General features: G+C 41.6%; 1 protein-coding gene and 2 non-coding genes across 4 annotated transcripts in view; all 3 read left to right on the forward strand.

The window, feature by feature from the left end:
* The window catches only part of Dnaaf9 (dynein axonemal assembly factor 9), a 148,049-nt gene that overhangs the window by 78,512 nt on the left and 45,099 nt on the right, over positions 1 to 24,438 (forward strand). For both annotated transcript variants that reach the window (XM_063248769.1, XM_063248770.1), the window contains exons 17-20: positions 5,726 to 5,837; positions 6,880 to 6,950; positions 7,891 to 7,941; positions 9,398 to 9,485. In XM_063248769.1, coding sequence (XP_063104839.1) covers positions 5,726 to 5,837; positions 6,880 to 6,950; positions 7,891 to 7,941; positions 9,398 to 9,485 — 322 coding nt within the window. The remainder of the gene's footprint in view (positions 1 to 5,725; positions 5,838 to 6,879; positions 6,951 to 7,890; positions 7,942 to 9,397; positions 9,486 to 24,438) is intronic.
* On the forward strand, positions 20,796 to 21,009 carry LOC111753509 (small nucleolar RNA U3). Its single transcript, XR_002788293.1, has one exon. It is a non-coding gene; the product is annotated as a small nucleolar RNA U3 (small nucleolar RNA).
* Positions 22,936 to 23,054, forward strand: LOC111753452 (5S ribosomal RNA). Its single transcript, XR_002788243.1, has one exon. It is a non-coding gene; the product is annotated as a 5S ribosomal RNA (ribosomal RNA).

A 24,438-nucleotide genomic window follows, 5' to 3' on the forward strand; every position in this document is an offset into this window, starting at 1 on the left:
CCTGGCAACATCAGATAGGCCATTAGATAAAACCACCCGGCCAACCTTTCAGTACAGTGCCCACCTGTGATACCCAGTATCCCAACCATGGAGTGGGTCTGATAGTGCCCTTTACATATGAAAATCCCCAGGTGCTGCGTTCTGTCCAGTGTATAGATAGGTATGGCCACCCTGTGTTGCCACAGACCCATGAGGTCTCCCCAGTGGGCTGGTTGGTGAGCACTGATGAGCCTCTGGTTATCCCACCACTTGTTTGTGTCAGCAATCAGACAGAGAACACACTGAGGCATTTAAAGAGTCAGCAATGCATCCAGGGCTGCCTGTCTTATCTTCTGTGCAGCTAAGCCAGCAATCAGCAGGTCCGTCCAAATTTGGTGCTGGCTGGACTTCAGCTGCTCTGCCGCCTGTCCATGGGGTGTTGGCCCTCACTTACTCAGGAGCCACCTACTTTTTTCCCTTTGCCAATGCGGTATGTGATGGTACTTTACTTCCACATCCCCCAGTTGGACTAAAGCGTTCAGTGTCATGGATCAGGCAATCTGTGAAGGGCTGCCACTGTCCCAAACAAGCCAGCCAGCCCGTTTGTGAAGATCATGTCCTTCATGCATGTCTTAAGCAATTCCTCATCAGAGCTATAGTACTGTATAGCAAACATTATTTGGCACATTTCTATTTTCCTCAGCACAGATACTAAGTCTAGATAGGTTGTCCATTTGTAACTTGCTCCAATAAATCACATGGGTTTGCCCAAACCAATTGTTGCCATAACCAGTTTGTCAAAGTCTGATTACCTGCCTGCAGAGCTGTTTTCTGCATGTCCTGCAGAATCCACAAGGGAGGTACTGGCTTTGTTAGCTAGGGAATCTTTTGTGCACTCAACTCTATTATCAGCCCCGTCCCACAGCTGCAACAGCCATGCGAGCACTGTCTTACCCACCTTTTGCCAGCTCCCACAACTCCATCGCAGTGTAGGTCATATATGTTGTATGCCAGGTACACATGGGTGGGCCTTCCCCTCCTCTTTGGGTTATGGATTTCTGTACCTGCACCTTCTGGTGAACAGCAGGCCTTGCATGCAAAATCAGGGGTCCGTCTCAGGACTCCTGGAGATGGGGACCTTCTACTTCAGGAGATGCTTCAGGATGAGCCTGTACTATCTGAGCCTCTCAACATGACATGCGTGGCAGTCAGCCACTGCACCAGGTCCTCTTCAATGCATTGCAACTGACCTACCTGCCAGATGAGGACTTCTGCTTCTTGACCCACACAGAGAAAAAGGGTGAAGAAAAGCCAGGCCACCTGTCGACTTCTGACGGGAGGGAGGAATCTCTGTGGCTATCACTTTTAAGGCGTTCCAAACATCCCTGGGTTCTGGGTAGACTTCTTCCAAGTCCTCCACAGCCTTCCAAGCTGCCAAAAAGGTAGTTAACCTGTAGTTAACCTGTAGTTAACCAACATGATGCCAGGAGATGTATATCAGCAATCTCTCAGGGCTCTTCTTTGCCATATAGTGCTGTTTTCACAGCTGCCAGTTGTCATGCCTGGAGGCCTGGTGAGGTACTTTTGCAGATGAGATCTCCAGAAAATAGAAAGCATACAGGGCAGACATCAATTCAAAAGGCAGGCAACAGCAAGGAAGAGTAGTTGCATCTGTATTGTTTGTTTCTTATATATGCTATTACCATCCATTTACATACTTCTATGCTGAGCCTAACCAGTGCATACATGGTTTACTACAGCTAACTCATGGTTACATAAATGTGTCCCAGTCTGCACCTGTGCTGGACAGTGGGTTCACATCCCTATCATGTCCTCAGACAACCCGAGACCCAGGCTTTGTGCCACAGCGTCCACCACAGGTGGGAATAAGTAACTAAGATTGCACTGATCTAGTGTGAAAGTACAAGCTGAGAATAAGCTAGCCTTGCCCAACAGACCAACAAGTTTTCTATTTCTTTGCATGCAAAGACCTGTGTTAGCTGGGTGTGGTGGCCCATACCTATAATGTCAGCACTCAGGGAGCTGAGGTAGAAGGATTGTTGTGACTTCAAAGCCAGTCTGGGCTATGTAGCGAGTTCAAGGCCACTGAACCACATAACAAAACCCTTTCTTAAAAGAGACAAACAAACAGACTCACACAGTGACAAACAACTTTAACAGGTATTGATTTCCCTAATAGGGACCTGGGAAGATTGATTAATTAAACAGCAGTTAACAGAGACCTGGGTCTTTAGTGGGGTAGTCAGAACAGAGCTTTCTGACCCACGTCTGTAGCCACACTTCTGGGCCAGTGTAGGGAACCAACCTGTGAGCTTGCACCTGACCAAGAGGCAACACAGAAGAATCACAAAGAGTCACAGAATTAGGTTAAAATAAGAGGGCCTAGGGTGCTCTTGTCTCCCTTTGATAAAGAGCCCTGAGCACTGGCATATCTTGGCCTTACTCACTCAGGCACAGGAACAGGCAATAAGAGTAAAATAGAATTCTTCTGTTTCCCACCATCCGTGGTACATACCTGAATGAATAAACAGTAGAATCTCAGCTATATTAATTTTCCTTGCAGCATATCAAAATGCTCTCATATCACCTTTTTGTTTACAGAAGAGGCTAGTTAGGCCTTAATCTTTCTATCTGATCTACCACAGGCCAGTGGAATGATGTAAGGACATACTCTGATACTGATTCCTGGGCTAGGACTCTTAGGGAACCAGAACTTCAGGCCAGTTGCAGCCACAAGCCAGGTGCATATGTGAAGAAGGATGGCAAGCAGTGCATGCTGGGCAGTACGTCCAGTCACATTCTGGTTGTAGTATGTGTGTGTACAAGCTTACCTTCAATCCATTCTGGAACCACTGCCTGAACCTCAGTTCTGCCGACAGTAGTCTGCATAGGAAACTGAACGGGCAGCTGTGGAGAGTCTCCACAAATGTATGTCCATCACCATCACCAGTAGAAAAGCAACTCAATAGTTCCTGCCAATGTTATCTACAAAGAAAAATACAAAGATGAAATGTAAAGGTTATGTATGTATTTCTTGTTACTAGGACAAATACTTATCATCCACAGTTTATAGGAGGAGAAGTTTGCTTTTGTTGGTGTAGTTTCCCAGGATTTGGTTCAGTGTCATTGGATCTAAGGCAGAAACACCATAGTGGAAGGCATGGTAGAGCAAAGCTACTGAGTTCATGGCAGTGGGAAAGCAGAGGAAGACAGTGCAGAGAGGAAGGACCAAGGGACCAGAAAGCAGGCAGGAAGTTGATGCATTCTGACTTAATCCTATTCTCCTCTTCCAGCAGAGAGGGAATTCTGTCTCACCTATGGAACTTTCCTTATTGGTTTCTTCTATAAGTAGTATATTTTCATATGCTTTGCAGTTTGTGCTACACAAATTAGGGAATAATTCTATACTAACAAGTTATATGATGACTTTTCTATAAGCTCTTGTCTCCTAGGCTATATATTCCGGATTTCTGAAGACAGGTGTCATGTAATTTTTTTTTTTTCTCCCAGTGCCACATGTTGGGGAATACAAGAATTCAGCAAAGGCTATGTGTTTCATTGTGTTGTTTTTGGTTGTGAGGCGGGGTCTCATTAAGTTGCTTATTGTCCAGGCTAGGACTAAACTTATGATCCTCCTACTTGAAACCTCAGGAATCCATAGAATCTACTTGAATAATCTGGAAACTAAAGAAGTAGGATTACCTTATCATTTAAGAGGAGCCTGGAAGCCCCAGGAGGCTTTGTGTCTTCAAACTTTCCAAATATGTTAAGACAGATTTAGATAAACCTTGCATTTGTCAAGCCTACTTGGAAAATTGATTAAATCATAGAAACCTATTTCTGCTTTCTGTGTATATTCTATTATTACAACACTTTGGAAAATCAAAGACTTCAGCTTTAGCTATATTTTTTCCTTTTTAATCTCTGTCTTTATTTTATTTTATTTTATTTTATTTTAAGAATCCAGCAGTATCTTCAATACCACCAAGTTTTTATCTCTGTCTTGGGTGTAACAAGGATCCCATGCTGATACAGAAATAAGTGAAAATTAGCTTCAGGAACTCTGTGCCACACTGTTCAGCAGTGCTCAGGCTAGGCTAGGAGACAGTGGACATGAGCCTGCAGTCATTGGGGTCTTGATGATTCCTGAGATGTCTTCAAAGCATCTTTCTTCTATATCTGTACTCAGTTTCTTTGTAATAGGACTAATCTCTTAGCAGCTGCACCTCTTTGGCCCCAATCTTACACATGGTTCTTTTTGAGCCAAAATTTATGTCTTTTACATTTTTCTGTTCTGCCTTTTGCCCCCAGTTCTAACTTTTAAGTTCCAACTAGATGCAACCAGTAGTACCTATATCACACAGCCTGAAGGTTGGGCTGTCTTGAAATTTCCACCACCAGAGTAATTAGTCCACCACTCTTAATCTGTCTTTTGCAGAGTCTCAAAACATGAACAAAATGTAAACAAATTTTTTGCCAGAGTGTAACACACATGACCTCTAGTCCAATTGCCAATGGAGTCCTTGTTCCAAACTGAAACCCTCTGAACCTGACTTTCACTGTCTGGATTCCTTTATGCCTTTGGTCTTCTGTACTCCAACCAGGATCATTCATGAGATTCTGCTTACTTCATTCTTCCCTAGCACACATCTCCAGATCTTTCCAAACTCCTTCAGTAAGTCCACTCCTAGAGCTTTTAAACCACCAGGTTAAATGCCTCCAGTTTACATAGCAATTGGTGGGGGTTGGTTTTTGTTTTTGTTTTTGAGACAGAATCTCACTGTACTGTTTGGGTGGGCCTTTGAAACTCACCTACATTGCCCACACTGGCCTTGAACTCATAGTGATCCTCCTGCCTCAGCATTACGAACGGGATTTTTTATCACACCCATCTATTACATACCAGTTTTCTAAACTACTTAGCTTTCCTGTTGCTGAGCACAATACCCAGAACTCACAGTTTAAAAGTAAAAGGGTTTAATTCAGCTCACAGTTTCAAGAGATGCAGTACATGATCATCAGGCTCCAAGACAGAAACATGGTGGATGGCTTGATGGAGCAAGGTTAGTTCATGGCAGTTGAGAAGCAGAACAGCAAAACAGTGCCGGAGAAAAATGGTCAAGGGACCATGTGTAGTACCCAAGGTCACATCTCCATGCTATCCAGATCACAGCCACAGTGTCCTTTCCTAATCTGCTGGGTGTTTCTTGATCTACTGAAGTTGACATATCAGTATTACCAGTGACAGGGGGACTACTATATATATAAAGGAGCAGCTGTTGACATATACTAAAAATATCCATGAAAAGGTGTATATTAAATGAATGACCCAGGTGAGAGTATAATAATGGGGCTGGTGTATGTGCATACAGAAGCCTAGAAGAAACTCCCCAACTCTGATAGGCTGGGAGCCAGTCGTAATTAAGAATAAAGACTAAGTTGCCTCTTAGAGGAGTTAACAATTTGAGAGAATTTATGGAAACACAGATACTCTCCTTCCATCCCATTGTGTCTCTCATCAAGGAGCAATTATAGAGATGCCTGGGTGTTCCTAAAGCCGTCTCCCATGGGAGTATATTTCAGAGTATCTCCAGTTTTCCTTAGAAACTCTCCAAATGCTCTCTTTTGCCATTTGCTTTAAAGCAACAATTTGTTTCTGCTTCCAATGGATCTCCCACTGAAGATATTGGCAACTGGTCTTACTGTGGTTTCTCACTTTGTACAGGCTTCTATGACTGTCTATGATATTCCTGACTTGCTGGGAGGAAGAGGATGCTTAGGATCGGTGGTCTTCTCAGAATCATTTTTGACATCTCAGATCTTGGTTAAAGAAGAGGGTAAGTGTGTATCTTTGGGAAACAAATCTTGCAAATTAATTTGTTAATTTTGGGAAAATTAAAACAGATAAGTAGTAGATACTCTAATTATAAATTATATCTTGATCAATAAGACAAAGATATGCAGGGTTAAGGTTGTTAGCTCAGAGGTAGAGTTTGCTTAGCATGTGCAAAGCCCTAGCTTTAATCCCAAATATGGGAGAGAAAAAAAAAAAAGAAAAGAGAGAAATAGGCAATCCAAGGATAAAATGGTCAAAAAATATGAACGGGTTGTTTATAGAAGCAGAAAATGAAAAAATAGGAGATGCATGAATGTATAAAGATATGCAGCATCAGTAGTCATCAGTTTGGAAGTTTGGAAGGAATTTGAAACAATAATTAGATGGCATTTTGTTACTGTTTTTTACCCATTGTGTTAGCAAAATATGTTATGAAGCCAAGCACGTTTGGCACACCCTTTTAATCCCAGCGCTTGGGAGGCTGAAACAGGATCGCTGAGAGTTCAAGGCCCACCTGATGTACATAGAGAGACCCTGTCTTAAAGAAATAAAAAATACCAGTTGTAGAATGATAGTACTCTGTACTAGTGAGATGATCTTGCTAATAGTATACTACCTTGATAAAAATTGAAAGTAAAGATAGAAGGACTAATTCATAGGACTCTTCATTTAAATGTTTGTTTCTGTTATGAAAAATACTCAAGTTTATCATAAAAGGAAACATTTCTCTACTTGTCAGTCTCTGTCCTAAGATAAGTATGTTCTCATTTTCTCAGGGCATCATGCTCTTTATACTAATAAGAAGAGTCCTTGCTCCTGAGAAGGGGAAAGAAGGAATTTTCAGTCTTGAGTGGCCTTTAAGATAGGCCTCGGGGGGCTGGAGGTTTAGCTCAGCGGCATAAGCACCTGCCTTGGAAGCAGGCAGTCGTGAGTTTGATCCCCGGTACTGATAAAAACGAAAAAGCCAAAAAAAAAAAAAAAATGTTAAGATAGGCCTCGGTTGTTGGGAGTAACCAACTCGCATGTCTGTGGTCTTCCTACAGATGGCACTGTTACCAAGGAGACCAGCTTCATAGTCCTGACAGCTGCCATACCCAGATTCTGCTCCTGGCTGGTTGGTATCATTTATAGGTGAAAGAGGATCCAAACTGGGAGGAGGGAGTGGGGGGAACATTTGAGGAGGAACCTCTTCACTGGGTTTTTGGGGGGACACAGATCCTGACCTAGCTGTTATTCAGGAATGAAAGTTATATAATCTTGGCCTTGCCTTTTCATATGAATGAATCTTACTTTTTTAACTCTCATAGAGTTAGAAAAGTTTCAAAAGAAAGGAACTAAATTATCTGAGTCCCTGTTAAATTGTACAATTAAGACATTAACACCCTCCTAGGGCCAGGGATTTAGCTCAGTGCCTGGCAGACACATGGTCATGAGTTTGATCCCTGGTACAAAAAAAAAGAAAGACATTAACACCCTCCTCGTACAGATGAGAAAACTGAAGCTTAGAAGATGATAATGGAGGAGGTAGAAGGGGAAGGGAAAATAAAAAGAATCAGGAGGAGTTACGTACATGTGACAGCTCCCCATTCTTTTCTTTGGCAGGAGGGAAGGGGGAGGGTTGAGACAGTCTCGCTCTGTAATTCAGGCAGATCTTGAACCCATTATGTTGCCTAGGCTGACAATGAACTCCCAGCAGTCCTCCTGCCTCAGCCTCCCGAGTGCTGTGATTACAGGCATGTGCCACCATGCCTAGCTGAAAGATATTTTAATATGTTCTCATTCCTTTATCCCTAAAAAATAACTGTTTTTCTCTGGAGCAATGTGTAGATTACCATATCTTCTCCACCTGCCATAAACTCGTTGGCAGAATCATAGGTCTAGCAGAACAGCCTGCTGAGGACTAGGACTCTGAGCCGTGACCTGCAGTTGACTCTGCCAGCTTGTTAGGGCCTGAGTGGGCCTGGCTACACTGGGCAGGTGGGGGACTGCTTAGTCTCCTAAAAGTGAACACAGCCTGAAGTGCAAAGTGAACATCTGCATATTTCTGGACACAGGTAGAAGATAATGAAGTAAAATTGTCTGAAAAAACACAGCAAGCAGTGAGGGTAAGTAGCCTTCTTGTTCCCAGTGTCAATATCATGTTAGAATAAAATGTAAGCAATTCATAAACATAATCTACAAGATTTCATCTTACTATTAATGTAAAGGATCTGTATTTATTTGTTTTTGATTCCTCTTGTTTGCATTCTTCCCCTTTCCTGAAGGCCTCTGGAGTAACCGTTTATAGGGACAAATTAGATACTTTCTGCCATTCAAACTTTTTGGTGTTGTATCTATCTATCTATCTATCTATTTTTGTGGAACTGGGGACTCAACCCAGGGCTGAGGGTGTATGTCAAGTGTAAAGGTACACCTCCAGCCTTTAGGACTGGAACTTAACATCCTCCTACCTCAGCGTCCCAGAGTGATAAGATAATAGATGTGTGCCACTATGCCTAGCTCCTTTTGGTGTTTTTTAGAACCTCCAAGACGTTTTTTATTTGTTTGGTTTTGTTTTTTGAGACAAGGTCTTGCAGTGTAATTCAGGCTGGCCTGAACTCACTATTGTAGCCCATGCTGGCCTAGAACTCACAGTGATCTTCTGCCTCAGACTCTTGAGTGCTGGAATTACAGACATGCATCAGCCACACCCAGCTCCAAATACTGTCAAAAGCAGATCCATGATTGTTCTAGTCATGTCAAGCTGAGACATCAAGAATTTAAAACATAGAGTCTGGGGATTTAGCTCAGTGGCTGAAGTTCTTGCCTGGTAAGTACAAGGTCATCAGTTCAATCCCTGGTACCAAAAAAAAAAAAAAAGAGTTTAGCACATAGTTGGGCATGGTGTGCATGCCTGTAATCTCAGCACTTGGAAGGCTGAGGCTAGAAGATCACTAGGACTCCAGGTCAGCATAGACTACATAGTGTGTTCAGGACCAGCCTCAACTAAATAGTGAGACCTTGCCTCAAAAAACCAAACCAAACAAACAAGAATATGCAAGTATGTATACTGGCATGCACTACCCATGTCCAGCTTTGCCCTAAACTCTTAAGTGTCTCAGCTAGATGAATAGGCCAATCTGGGATCTGCCTTTAATAGTACTTGAAACTGGATGTGTTGAGTGCATGCTGTAATTCCAGTCAGTTCAAGGCCAGCCTGAACTACATTGCAAGATCCTGTCACAAAAAACAAAACCAAACCAAGAAACAAAAAACTTACTAGAAGTTTTGAAAAACACCGAAAGGAGCTAAGCAACCTCTACACCACCCTCAACCCCACCCCCAGCCCCCATTTTTGTTTTTGTTTTTGAGGCAAGGTCTCACTAAATCACTAAATTGCCCAAGCTGGGCTTGAACTTGGCTGTGATCCTCCTGCCTCAGCCTCCAGAGGTGCTGGGATTGCAGGCATGTTCCACTATGCCTGGCAGACTCAGCTTTTTAGACAAACAAAATTGGACAAGATTTTCAACTCTTGTGTATTTATGCTATAAATCTCTTGCTTTTTGCTTTGTCATTTTTAAGGGGAATGAGTGTTTCCTGGGCACTTTCCTAGCAGCAGGAGAAGGAGCATATCTCTATCCCAGCAATCTACAGCCCTGGCCTGAGGAAGGTAAACATATATGACTTTTCTGTTCTTCACTGTGTCTAGGTCCCTTGTTTATAGATATTCACATGGGTGTTGTGATTCATAATATATTTGCTATTAAAAAGACTTGTTGGTTTAGCAGTGTTTTCTTACAGCTGTTTTCCTTTGATCCACCCACTTTTTAGACAAGGAAACTTGTGCAGGTTTCATGAGCACATGGGCTGGTCCCAGAATCACACCTGGTCCTCTTGTTTCTGCCTGACTTTCAGAATGGGTGAGAGCAGCATTTCCGGAATAAAATCTGTAGACCAAAACAAAATTTGGATTAGTTTACTACTCTATGACAAATTACTCCTAATGAAGTCACTTTAAAAAATACCTATTTATCATCTCAGGTTTCTGTGGGCCAAAATCTCAGGAGGTTTGGCTGGGTCCAGGTTTTAAGGTCAAGTCAAGGAGCAGCCAAGGCTCAGATCTCATCCTGAGACTGCAGAAGAACCCACCCCCGGCTCGCCAGGTGGCTGCTGCATCAGATCCCTCTTTTGTCCTCAGGTCCTCCTCCCAGAGCCCTGTCCCAGGTCCCGCTCCACTTCAGCAGCCTTGTTGAAAATCCATGCCAGTCTGCCCCCTGGCCCCATGATTCACACCTCTCTTATACAAAGTACAGTCCAGAAGTCTCATACCATCAGTAACAGTTAAAAATCCTAAATCTGATGGCTCCAATATCCCAAGTCTCATCACTGAGATTATCTAAACCACAGATAGTCAAGGCTCAGCAGTCTGATCTCTTCAGGGATGGCTCCTAAACGCAAATCTTTAATTTGTCTTTGGACCTATGAAACGAAAAAGAAAATCGCCTGCCCCCAAGCTTTCACATACAAGGTGGGACTGGCATAAGTTCACAGTTACAGACTTCAGGTTTAGAAAGGGAAGAAAACCGGTGAAGAGAATTGGTAGCCTAAGAAGCTGTGTAATCTAGTTGATGGTTGGAGGAGGCAGAGAAGGTGAGGAAGTAAAAAGGATTAAGATACACTACACATATGAACCAATTCCCCACAAGCAATGTATTTACTATGCATTACAAACATGTATTAATAAAAATTAAATTAGAAAAAATAATGACATTGAAATCTAAAGCCAAGAAAAGAACAAAGAAAAAGAGATCTAGCTGGGCCAATTCCAGATACCTGATTAGGATTAAAGCCTGGGAGTTAATTCCTGTGGTTCACAGCTGTGCCCTCTGGGTTCTTGATTCTACCTGCTGAGCTCTTGGTTTTGCCTTCTGGACCTGTGGTCAGCCCTCTGAGTCACTTTCCTTTTCTAAAACAGTAGTTCCTTGATTAGGACTCAAGGCCTGGGAATGAATTTCCATGGCTCCCAGCTCTGCCACCTTAGCTCTTGGTTTCACCAAAACCTTGAGTTCCTGGTTTCACTGTGGAATCACAGCTCTACCCTATGAGCTTATGGCCACACCTCTATCATCCTCCGGTAGCACATCACTAACAATGTAGCACCTTGTTAGTGGCTGAGTAGTTTTATCAGCCTGCTTCTTGCTAGTAGAATTTTGGGAGATGATCAACATTCTTTGATTTTGTACATGCTTTGTCCCTTTTAGTCCAAGCAGGCAGTGTTTCTGCTGATAGAAAAGTCTTAAGAACTTTGTTTATCATACATGGACTTCATGGGAATTCACTTTATTTTCTGTTTCTTTCTCAAATTAACTCTGTGTGTTGCTGCGGATTGCACCTAAGGCTTCATGCATACTAGGCATGCACTATACCACTGAGCTATCTCCCAATCCCAAATAACATTTTCTTTGAAATCCTATTGTTTCTCTATTGGATATAGCCTATTTTAGTGAAGGAAGAGTTCTGACTTACTCTGCAAATTACTCGACCTCTGCTAAGCAAATCCTCTTTCTGGGTGATTTTTTCTTCTTGTTGAAAATATTCTATCTGGTGGCAGATTCCTTTCCATGTTCTTATACTACTGGTCCAGCTCTTCCATTCACATAGGCAACAAAGCACAAGGAGTTCTAGTTTTTAGTCCACAAAATGCGGAGGTGATAATAGTGTCGTTATAATTCTTGTACCACAACAGGCTATTCTTTTCTGCTTTTCCAGATCTTGGTGCAGAAGACCTAGGGGTTAGGAACATTTGTGGAAGTCATCCAGTGTATGACAGTGCTACCAGCCTTGGAACAAAATTACATAGTGTTTTGAAAGCAAGTTGTAGTCACAACACAAGAGGTGCTTGTGTGCTATCATCCTTGAGCCAGATAAAATATTTAGCAAAGATACTTGCCAAAATTAGTTTTCACCTTCTTATCAAAGGACCTATTAGAAAACTAATGTTGTTTACATTTAGTTATTCAGCAAGAGTCATTTTATCCTGGGTGTCTCTATAAGGATGAAGAAGAGAAAGAAAAAAAAAAAACAGAATAAATAGCTGAGCTGTGGATTTCTGGGACTTTGTTAGTCACATTCTTTCAAGAGTTTAGATTCAAGCTTTCTTAGTTCCTAAGGGAAATGTAATTTTCTGAGGAAGGAAAATTCAGTAGAAACAGAGACTTTAACCAGAAGCCACTCCAAGCTGTGCACTAAGTATTTTACAACTTAAGGGATTTTGTTGTTTTTCTTTCTTTTAATATTTATTTATTTATTTTTAATTTTGAGATGGTGTCTTGAAGCATAATTCAGGCTGGCCTTGAACTCAAGTATGGAACCCAGGCTGGCCTCAGACTCAGAGCAGTCCTCCTGCCTCCGTCTGCCAAGTGCTAGGACTACAGACATGTTCTGCCACAACCAACAATTTAAGAGTTTAGACCAGAGCTTACCTAAGTTTTGTGCAATTTGAAGTTTGTACCATTTCAAGGTTTTCTTTAAGGAAAATACCACAAAATGGTTTGGGCTTTTTCAAATAGTTAAAAAATGGCTTGGGCAGGTAAAGGGGCCTGAAGCTCAAGAGTTAATGTTTGATAAATCTGCCTCTAGTTGAAACTGTGATAGAGTTTGAAACTTACTTATTCCTACTCCTGAAAGTATTTGAAGTTCCTCAGTATGTTTTGTCTTGATCGATCTTCAAATCCTGAGTCCCCTAGGAGCCCAAAAAGTGTTTCAGGTTGTGCAAGTTTGGCAGTGTCTGCAAGGTGGCAACCTAGATCTGGAAGGTAGTGGAGGGCTTCTTATTTTGTTCATTGGACTACTTATGGGTGAGAAGAATAGTGTTTGCATCACCTTGAATTGCTTCCAGTCCCGGAACATTTTTCCTGCCCCCACTTGTGAGTTCTGCTATCACGAGACCTCTTGTTGTCCAGCTTTCCATTCATTCATGTCCTTCATGTGCCCTTTTCTCCATGCCCTGTTGACTATGGCCAGGCAGGCTGCCCAGTACCTAATCCTCAAGAACTTGCCTTAGAGTTTTACCACACATGACTGTATCCCTAAACAATGTCTCACTTTTGAACTTAATCCAAATAGAATCATACCATACATAGTCTCTTAGGACTTGGGTTTTTGTTTTTGTTTTTGTTTTGCCTAGTATGTTCTTAGGATTCATGGAAGTTATTGTGATATTTATTTGGGACTAACACAGGATTGCAGTAATAAAAGAGCATGACTGTAGCCCTAGCACACAAGAGGCTGAGACAGGAGGACTGGTGAGTTTGAGTCCTGGGCTATATACTGAGTTCAGGGCCAACCTATCCTATATAGTGAGACCCTGTTTCAAAAATAAAAAAAAAAAAAAACTAAGGCCTGGGTTCCCCAGTCTATGAGCATGATATCTATGTAATTTTAAAACATCTTTCAATACAGTGTTACAGTTTTTCCCATTTTTGTTTTTGAGACATGATCTCACTCTATGGTTCAGGATGACCTTTAACTTACAGGCATCCTCCTGCCTTAGCCTCCCAAATCTGGGATTACAGGTATACACCGCTATAGCTAGCTAGCCCACTTTTCTCATTTTATCTCTTTCTTGCTGGGTTTTTTGTTTTGTTTTTTTTTTTTTAAGCAGGGTCTCGCTATGCAGTTCAGGCTAGCCTTAAATTCACTTTGTAGCTCAAGCTGGCCTCGAACCTGCAGCAGTCCTCCTGCCTCAGCCTCCCAAGTGCTGGGATTATAGGCATGTGCCACCATGCTCAACTTTGTTATCTTTTTTAATGACATTTTTTGTTGCTGATTTATCTCAGATCATAACAAGTTATAGTGGAATTACAGAATTAACTGCATTGAGTATTTATATATTGGTTTTGTAGCCCTGAGCCTTACTAATGTATGTGGGTATACGTGTATACACACATTCTTGTGTATGTTTGGTGCTGGGGATTGAACCTAATAAAGCCTTATGCGAAAAAAAATAAAATAAAATAAAGCCTTATGCGTTCTTAGATAGTATACTACCACTGAGCTATATCCCCAACTTCTAGATTCTCTATTGATCCTAATCTAGATTCTTTGGAATCTTACATATGCATACTCGTTTAATCTGTGAATTGTCGTGGTTTTATTTCTTCCTTCCAATTCTTGTTTCCTATTTCTTGTATCTTGCTTTCACTGGCTTAGACTATGGCATTTAGAAGCCAGGCATGGTGGTGCACCCTGTAGGAGGATTGCTGCAAGTTCAAGGACAGCCTGGACTATGTAGTAAGTTCAAGGTCAGCCTGATCTACTTAGTGAGACACTGTCTCAAAAATAAAACAAACCAAAAAAAATTTTTCAATGTGGGATAGCAGGCAGCATTGTATTATTTCTGTCCAACAAAAAATACTTTTTCATTTGTATTTTGATGTTTGTTGTAATTTACCTTTATCAGAATAAAAATTTTTTCACTTTTGTTTTTTGCTTTGACGTGTTTTATTTTCCCTCTTTGGTTTTTCTGAGGTAGGATCTATGTATTCAGGCAGACCTGGAACTACATAGCCCAGGCTGGCCTTGAACTCAGTGATCCTCCTGTCTTGGCCTCAAGAGTGCTAGGATTACAGGCTTGTACCAGGCCTGGATAGGAAGTTTATTTTCATTACAGGTTTGGTAAAAGGTTTCTGGTTTTTGGTTTTTTTGAGTCAGTCTCACTATGTAGTACAGACTGGCCTTAAATGTACTTTGTAGCTCAGTCTGCCCTTGATCTCATGGCGATCCTCCAACCTCACCTTTCTGAGTGCTTGGTAAAAGCACTTATCATGATTGTTTCTTGACTGTTTTTTTGTTTTGTTTTGTTTTTTTGTCTTTTTCATTTTCATTTTTTATCAGACCAGGGATCGAACTCACAACCGCCTGCTTGCAAGGCAGGTGCTTATGCCGCTGAGCTAAACCCCCAGCCCCTTCTTGACTGTTTTTATCAAATGCTTTCTTCTTGTTGGTGATGTTGTTCATTTGATTTTTTTTTCTTTCTTTTTGTGCCAGCAATCAAACTCAAGACCTCATGTTTGCCAGGCAGGCGCTATGTCCCTGAACTATATCCTCAGCCCTGATTTTTTTTTTTTTTAGACAAGGTTTGTGTTTGTAGTCCAGGTAGGCCTTGAAGTCACTATGTAGCCCAGCCTGGCCTCAAACAGTGATCCTTCTGGTTCAGCTTCCAGGATGCTGGGTTTACAGGCATGTGCTAACATACCAGCTCTCTGATGCTTTCTTTTGAGATAGAATCTTGCTGTGTTGCCCAGTTTATACTTGAATTGCTGGACTCAAGTGTTCTTCCTGCCTCAGCTTCTCAAGTAGGTGGAGCAACAAACACATGCCACTGAATTTGGCTTCAGATGTTGTTTCCTGCACCCATAAATTTACAATCTTCCAGTGCATACTTGTTATCCCTTTACTCAGGAGGCTGAGGCAGAAAAATTACTGCAAATTCAAGTTAGGCCTGGGCTAATAGTTCAAAACCCACTCTGAACTACATACTAGACCTTATCTCAAAAAAGGAGAGAGAGAGGATTTCACTGTGTTGCCTAAGCTGGCCCAGAATTCCTGGATTCAAAGGATCCTCCTGACTCAGCCTTTCAAGTAGCTAGGACTATAATAGACACAGGTAACCATGCAAAGCTATAATTTCTAGTTGTGACATCAGATTTTTGAGCCAGTGATTATTTTATATTTTTTACCCTGCTATTGTGGAATATTATGTATGACTATTTGTTCCTTAATTCTTTGGTAGTTCTTTTTTTTTTTCCACCCCAGGGGTCAACAGTGGTACATGCATCGCGCATTGTCATCCCCAAATGATTCACCCATCTTTGGTATTCACTTAATTCAGTGTTTTTTCTCAGTACAAGAGATAAACTCAGAATGTTCACATTGAGCTCTGCACCCCCAGAACTTCTTCCTTCCTTCCTTTTCTTTTTTTTAAATTTTTTTCCTTTCTTTGGTTTTGTTTTATTTTGTTTTGTTTTGTGACATAGGCTTGCTAAACCACTGAATTACCCAAGTTGGATTTGAATTTGTGTTTCCTCTTCTTCTTCAGCCTCTCAGAGTGTTGGGATGCTGGGATTACAGGTGTTGCCTTTATCATCCCTGACTTCCCTGTATTGATTTATATTCCAGAGTTGTTTTTCCATTAGGTGGAGATTGTTCAGCAGGGAGGAGCAAGGATGTGGGTCATACTGACACACAGGAAAGTGGACACATCCTGAGAGCTCTGGGGCCCAAAGAGACTTTCACCTGTGGAAGGGTGATAGGCAGCCTAGGACTGGTTCTCTACAGCCTTTGTTCTGCAGACTCTCATGTTAATCTTGTACCTAGATGAAGTTTTTTTTTTTTTTAATTTTTTTTTAAATTTTATTTAAGGAGAAAAGAAAAAAAAAGCAGGGAAAGGGTACAAGTTATACAGATTTACAGAAAAAAAATGAACAGTAGGAAATCACTAGTTAATGGATTACATATTGTCATCTTAGAAATAATTGTTCAAGTCACAAAATTAAAGCTTGTAAAGTGGACATTCCATCAATGATACTGCAAACAGTTCTGTTCATTGATCCAATAAAACTCTGTGATATCATTTTCTATCTTATACACTTAAATATACATGCAGTTATATAGTTTGGAGCACTTTCTTTTCCTCTCTTTTGTACCATGACTATTACACATTTTGGGTTTCATTGCTCCCACGGTTCTTACTACTTTTTTGGAAGAGAGTAAAACCAAATGTGACCTAACAGAACAGAATCGGTCAAGTCAAAAGGGTGGACATAATAGATAATATAAAAACATAATACAAGGTGATCATCAATGGTTACCATAATGCCTCCCGCTATCTCTAATAGAATTGCCTATATCATTAGTTATAATACAATTGAACAAAATAGTAAAGAACAAAACCGACAAAACCAAAACATTGGAGACATTGTAGGTCTTCAAAAGTAGATAAAAGTCAACAAGAATGGGCGTCATAATGAATCTCATTATCTTCACAGCTGATGCCTAAACTTTCGAACCTGATACTATCCAGCAAAACAGAATAGGGGAACATCAGTTAAAAACCAGATGGTGAGAGTAATACAGGGCTTTAAATCAAGGTAATGAAAAGTCAAAGTGGGTTACTATAATATATCCTGCTATTTTTTTTCCTTTAATTAAAAGGATAAAGATAAAAAAGTAAATAATGGAGTGTAGATTGAGATAAAAGAGGGCATAACAACGAAACAGCGCAGATCAAAACATAACCATTTAAGCAGAATAGTGTTTTACCACCAGATAATCCTAACCTAAAAGTAGTTACCATATTGTCTCTTTCTTTGAAATCCTTGAGTACAACTTCGTATACTGTAGCATTAAGTATATCAAAACAATGTAAAACCATTCAAGAGAATGACAGCATTACAGAGTATTTAGAATCGACTAACAGAAAATGAACAATGGTTTCTGTATAATCTCCTTGTCTTTAAAAGGTTTTTGCTTATACTATCGTACATAATAAAATCCAATAAGATACAGCCTATTTAGACCATTGGAGACAGAAGGACAAAAGCTAGATGAGACTTCAAAACAAGATGATACTAAATCAGTATTACCTATTAAGATGTCATTTTCTCCAAAATAGCTGTTCCTATCATCCAATCTTCTCTGCCTCATTTCTGTTGAGCTCTTTTTCTGTCGTTTGTTGTCAGTTTGTCTTCTTCATTTTGTTCTCTGCTCCATTCGTTGTGGCCTCTCTGCCATTATTTCTGGATTCTTTGTATTTTTCTTTTTTTAGAATATCCTGCAATACTCTCTGTAGAGTTGAATTGGTGGTTGCAAATTCCCCCAGTTCCTCTTTATCCTGGAAGCACCTTGTTTTTCCATCAATTTCCAGGGACAGTTGTACAGGATATCTCAATCTTGGCTGGAGATTATTATCTTTCAAAGCTTGAATTATTTCCCCCCATGCTCTTCGTGATTTGATTGGTTTGTGCCGAGAAATCTGCTGTAATTCTGATGGGTGTTCCCTTGTAAGTGGTCTGTTTCTTGTCTCTTACAGCTTTTAATATTCTGTTCTTGTATTGAATTTCTGGAATTTTTATTATTATATGCCTGGGTGTTTCTCTGTTAGGGTTGTAGGTAGCTGGGGTCCTGTATGCCTCATACATCTGAGTATCTTTACCTTTTGCTAAATTAGGAAAATTCTCCTGGATTATTTCTGTGAGTAGCTTTTGTAGTTCACTTGTTTGTGTCCCTACTTCTTCTTTTATGTTCTTAATCCTTAAGTTATGGATCCTCTTATCATCTTCTTGTCTTTGTATTATTGCTGTTTGTTTCTTTGTTATTTTTAAGAAGTTTTTCATTTCATTCTCCCATATTACAAGTCTGCCCTCCAGTTCAGATAGTCTGTCCTTAGGTTCTTTCAAGCTGTTATGCCAGTCTTCTATAGACTTCTTAGTATCTTGGTAGTCCCTTTGAACCTGCTTCACGTATTCTGTGCTTTCTCTGTTTTCTCCATCAAACAATTCTCCCCTTTTTTTCTGTTCTTCCATTCTACCACCTGTTTTTTCTTGGGTGGTACTTAGCATTTCTCTGACTATTCTGCATACTTCTATCTTCAGGTCGTTGATAACTTCATTCCTGAATTGGTCTATGAGGCTCTCTATATGGCGCCTTATGTGTATTGGTGCGGTGTCTGCTATTGCCTGTTTCTCAGAATTGGGGGCCGAGGAGCCTTTCTTGTTGCTGCCTCTTCCCATGCTGCCTCTTCTCTGTTCCTTATATATGCAAGCTTATATAAGAGGCCCAGCTTCTCTCCCAGTCAGCCACAGCCTGATCGAATTGCGCCAGTTAGGTGTTCCCACTCACCGCTGCACACCAGGGAGTTAAGGACCAGGCAGCCTACGCGTCTCCCCTCCCGGCCACCGTCAGGCTCTGGGATCTGGGTTGGGACAGCCTACAAGGTCCGCCGGCAGCGTCACGCAGGCCAGGCACTTTTCACCAATCCCGCCCGAGAGGGGGATGTGTGGCTGGAGTCGCCACCGCGCCCTGCTCCTGCAGGACTGCTCGGGCCCAGAAAGTCCTCCACTGGAGTCAAACTGTGGTAGAGTGTCAGTTTCTCTCACTCACCTCACCACAAGTCAGTGCACGCCTCCCTTCCGTTCGCAGATTGCCGTTCTCAGAGCTTCTGCGCGTCTCTCTCCTTGCCGAGCCACTGTAGAGGCAGCCAGCCGCCGTGCGGCGGGAAACCCAAATCGCGGCTTACAATGGCGCGGGGTCCAGCCTCCACACCAAGGCTTTTCTGTTCCTGTTTTAGCACCAGGAATGCATGCCAAGTTGGTTTCTCTCAGCCCAGTTCGTTCCTGAGTCACAGAGCATATCTCCACCTGCTTATGTCTCCTTATCTCCTTAGTCCGCACCATTCCTGGCTTCTGAGCCGAGTCTTTCAGAGAGCCTCCGGTAGTTGCTGTTATCTGTCCGCCATGTTCTCCCGGAAGTCCCTAGATGAAGTTTTTAGGGAGCACTTTATTTTTTTTCTACATAGGGTCTTGCAATATATTCCAAGCTGGTGTTGAACTCATAGTATAGCCCAGGCTGGCCTCAAACTTGTGTTAGTCCTCCTGCCTCAGCCTTCTAAGTGCTGGGATTACAGGTGTGTAGCACCACAACCAGCTAGGGACACTTTTAAAAAGTTCTTTGACTGGAGAAGTAGCTTACTAGAACACTTGCCTAGTATGTACAAGGCCTCATGTTCAATCCCCAGCACCACACACACAAAAAAAAGTTAAAAAAAAAAAAAAAGAAAGAAACTTCTGATTATATTGAGCACAAATGAATTATACAGCTGCATGTTACTTAGAATATGGATGACAAACAGGAACAAAATATTAAAAGTCATCGAATCACAGAACAAATGATTAGGATCCCACATGTATGAAAGCAAAAACAGACAAGACTAAGTAATGTGTAGTCTGTGGATACACTTACTTGAATTGAGCGTATTAGTGTCCTCTGGATGTAAGGGAAGTTTCCTATATACTGAGGAAGGCCATCCAGAGGGCTGTAGAGGTCCTAGTGCCTGAGACTTCTTAGCCCAGGTGATGCATGCATAGGGGTCCATGTTTAGTGTTCTTCCTTCGGTCTTTTTCTTTAAACAACCTTTGTAGCATTCACATATAATATTTTCATGGTCACAGAATGAAAATCATTCTAAAGATAATATCCCTCATCCACCTCTTTCCCTGCTATTTCATGAGGAAGTGAAATGCAAATTTCTCCAGTGATGTCTGCACTTTGGAAGTAATTTGCATTGGTTCAAGAGGCCCTTGGCCAGGTAGAGTGGGGCACACCTACAATGCCAGCACTTGGGAGGCTGAGGCAAGAGGGTCACTGCAAGTTCAAGGCCAACCAGAACCACAAAGTTGAAGGGCATCCTGAGCTATATAGTGAGACCCTGTCTTAAAAAAACCACTACATTAAAAAAAAAAAAAAAAAAAAAAGAGGTCCTAGTGTTCCTAGACTTGTTGCTATGCAGCTCTACTTCAAAGGTACCTGGGCAGAGGGTAAGCTCAGGATGGAGTAGATAGGGGATAGTTTCTATTTTATGATGCCTAGAGGGCCCTCTTTTTAGGAGTTACAGAGCTTGTAGTTTGGGAAAGTTTGAAGGTCATGGGTTGTTGTGGCCTCTTTGGACCGGTGGTGGGGCTAAGAGCCTGCAGCGGGAGGGCCATGCTGCAGGCCTGTTCAGGGTGAAAATGTACAATGCATATCAGATGGGCCATGTTGGGCCCTGGACAAAGAAACCTGAAGTAAAAAAGCAGCAAGAGAACTGCAGAAGTTCAGTGTGTCATCGTGTGGTAGAACCAGCTTTCCCACCAAGTGACTGACTTTCTGGGAAACCTGTTGAGCTTGGGTTTCCTCATCACTCCTGCAAGGGGAGTTAATACCAAGCTGCATGCTGAGGGGTCATGTCTACAGCATATTACTAAGGAGTTGCACTGATTGTGCAAGTACCAGAAGCCATGCAAAGGAGGCAAAGTATTCCTTTCTAGCTGTGAAACTGGCTCTTGCTGCTGCTTTGCTGAAGCTGCCAGTTGCCAGTGATGATCATTCTTACTTCCTCCTTAAAGGGGGTATGAGGCAGAGAACACAGTCTGGGTAGCTTCCATTTTCCAAGACAAAAAAAAGGTAATACCTTTTCTTATTTTGAAGAGGGGGCAGTAGTACTTCAGGCCTTCACACTGAGTTCCATCCCAAGCTCTTTTTTTTATTGTTTATTTTGAGATGGTTTCACAACCACTGAGGTCTCAGATTTTAGCAACTACTGTATTTTGGTGTTTCCCATGCTGAACTTAAGTTTTGGTCCCTCGTGCCTCCAGAATGCTAGGATTACAGGCATGCACCACCTCATCCAGCCACCTTTTAGAATTTTTTTTGCCTCTTAGAATTTTTGCAAAGATGGACACTCATGTATGTAATATGCTAGGTGGTTAAGAAATTCTGAATAAAAGCTGGCGCATGCCTATAATCTGAGCAGTGAGGAGGCTGTGAATTCAAGACCAGTCTAGTCTACATAGTGAGTTCAAAACCAGCCTGAACTTCATAGCAAGACCCTGCCTTAAAATATATATATATTCAGTAAAGTCTGTTCCCACCAAGCATGGTGGTACACACTTATAATCCCAGCTCTTGCGAAGCTGAGGCAGGAGGATTCCCATGAATTCTAGGCCAGCCTGGGCTAAAAATGAGTTCAAGACTAGCCTGAACTGCATATTGAATCCCTGTATCAAAAAGGCAAAATTGGACTTCCGGGAGAACATGGTGGATAGATAGCAGCAGCTACGGAGGCTCTCTGAGATACCCCACTTAAAAATCCAGGAATGGTGCGGGGCGAGAAGTCCTAAGCAAGGGGAGATATACCCTGCCGACCCAGGAACGAACTAAACTAAAAGAAACCAACTGGAAACGCAATCCCAGTGCTATAACAGGAACAGATAAAGTCTCAGCGCAGAAGCTGGAGCCCGTGCCACTGGAATCCGCGATTTGAATTTCCTGCAGCTACTGCTGTGTCCCAATCGGCATGGCAAGGAGAGAGGCATGAAAGCTCTGAGAGTGGGAAGCAGTGAATGGAGTTGAGAGCAGGACTGGCCGGGAACTCTACATCGACCTGCGGTGAGTGAGCGGATCGGGGACCCTTCCATAAAGTAGGAGACTTCAGCAAAGGACATACTGGAACCGGGCAGACTAGCCGGAACAGGACGCTGCAGTGTCCTTAGTCGCATATTCCCCTCTCAAGCGGGATTGGTGGGGAGTGCCTAGCCTGGGTGTCGCCACTGACTTTCTCAGTAGGCTAACCCAAACCAGGTCCCAGCGCCTGGAAGTGAACCCTAGCAGTGAAGCCTTCAGTAGGTTGACCTGGAGGGGCAGGCCCAGCATAGGCTGCCCAGGTCTATGTTTCCCTAGTACACTGCAGTGGGTGGGAACACCTAGCCGGCGCAATTCAAACAAACTGTAACCGACAAAGAAAGAAACTGGGCCTCCTATATATACTTGTATGGAAGGAACAAGAAATATGGAAAGAGGGAGCAACAAGAAAGGGTCCTTGGCTCCCAATCCTGAGAAACATTCAGTATCAGACATGGCACCAATAGACATAAAGTGATATCTCCAGAGCCTCGTAGACCAGTTCAAAAATGAAGTTACTAATGACCTAAAGCAAGATATAAGTAGAATAATTAGAGAAATGCTAAGCACCGCCCAAGAAAAAACAGATAGTGGAATGGAAGAACAGAAAAAAAGGGGAGAATTGTTTGATGGAGAAAATAGAGAAGACATAGAAATGTGAAGCAGGTTCAAAGAGATGACCAGGAAACTAAAAACTCGAAAGCTGGCATAACAGCTTGAAAGAAACTAAGGGTAGATTATATATACTGGAGAGCAGATTTGTAATGTGGGAGCATGAAATGAAAAACTTCCTAAAAATAACAAGAAAACAGGGGCTGGAGATTTAGCTCAGCGGCATAAGCACCTGCCTTGCAAGCAGGCAGTCGTGAGTTTGATCCCCGGTACCGATAAAAAGGAAAAAGACCGTCTACGGCCATACCACCCTGAACGCGCCCGATCTCGTCTGATCTCAGAAGCTAAGCAGGGTCGGGCCTGGTTAGTACTTGGATGGGAGACTGCCTGGGAATACCGGGTGCTGTAGGCTTAAAAAAAAAAAAAAAAAAGGAAAAAGACCAAAAAATTGATAAGAAAACAAACAGCAATAATACAAAGGCTAGAAGATGATATGATCTATAACTTAAGAATTAAGAACATAAAAGAAGACATTGGGACACAAACAAATGGACTACAAAAGCTATTCACAGAAATAATCCAAGAGAATTTCCCTAATTTAGCAAGTGGTAAAGATACTTAGATGTACGAGGCATACAGGACCCCAGCCACCTACAGCCCAAACAGAGCTACACCGAGGCATATAATAATCAAAATTCCAGAAATCCAATATAAGAACAGAATATTAAAAGCCGTCAGAGACAAGAAGCAGATCACTTACAAGGGAACACACATCAGAATTACAGCAGACTTCTCACCACAAACCATCAAATCACAAAGAGCATGGGGGAAAATAATTCAAGCTTTGAAAGATAATAACCTTCAGCCAAGATTGATATATCCTGAACAACTGTCCCTGGAAATTGATGGAAAAACAAAGTGCTTCCATGAGGAACTAGGGGAATTTGCAACCACCAATTGAACTCTACAGAGAATACTGCCGGATATTCTAAAAAGGAAAATACCAAGATTCCAGAAATAGTGGCAGAGAGGCCACAATGAATGGAGCAGAAAGGGAAATGAAGAAGACAAACTGACAACAAACGACAGAAAAAGAGCTCAACAGAAATGAGGCAGAGAAGATTGGATGGTAGGAACAGCTATTTTGGAGAAAACAAGACATCATAATAGCTAATGCTGATTTAGTATCATCTTGTTTTGAAGTCCCATCAAGCTTTTATTCGTCTGTCTCCATCGGTCTTAACAGGTAGTATCTTACTGGATTTTATTATATGTGATAATATAAGCAAAATCTTTTATAGACGAGATTATACAGAAACCATTGTTCATTTTGTGTTAGTTGGTTCTGAATACCGTATAATACTGTCATTCTCTTGAATGGTTTTACATTGTCTGGATATGTTTGGTGCTACAGTATACGAAGTTATACTCAAAGATTTCAAGGAAAGAGACACTGTGGTAACTACTTTTATGTTAGGATATCCTGTGGTGAAACACTTATTTTGCTTAAATGGTTATGTTTTGACCTGCACTGTTTTGTTGTTGTGCCCTCTTTTATCTCAATCTCCTTTTTTTAATTATTTACTTTTTTATTTTTATCTTTTTTTTTTTTTTTGGTCTTTTTTGTTTTTATCGGTACCAGGGATCGAACTCACGACTGCCTGCTTGCAAGGCAGGTGCTTATGCCACTGAGCTAAATCCCCAGCCCCTATTTTTATCTTTTTAATTAAGGGAAAAATAAATTAAAAAATAGCAGGATATATTATAATAACTACTTTGATTTCCTATTAACTTGA

Source organism: Cavia porcellus, unplaced genomic scaffold (assembly GCF_034190915.1).
Source record: "Cavia porcellus strain 051 isolate PalLab524CR breed Dunkin Hartley unplaced genomic scaffold, mCavPor4.1 scaffold_5, whole genome shotgun sequence".
NCBI lineage: Eukaryota > Metazoa > Chordata > Mammalia > Rodentia > Caviidae > Cavia > Cavia porcellus.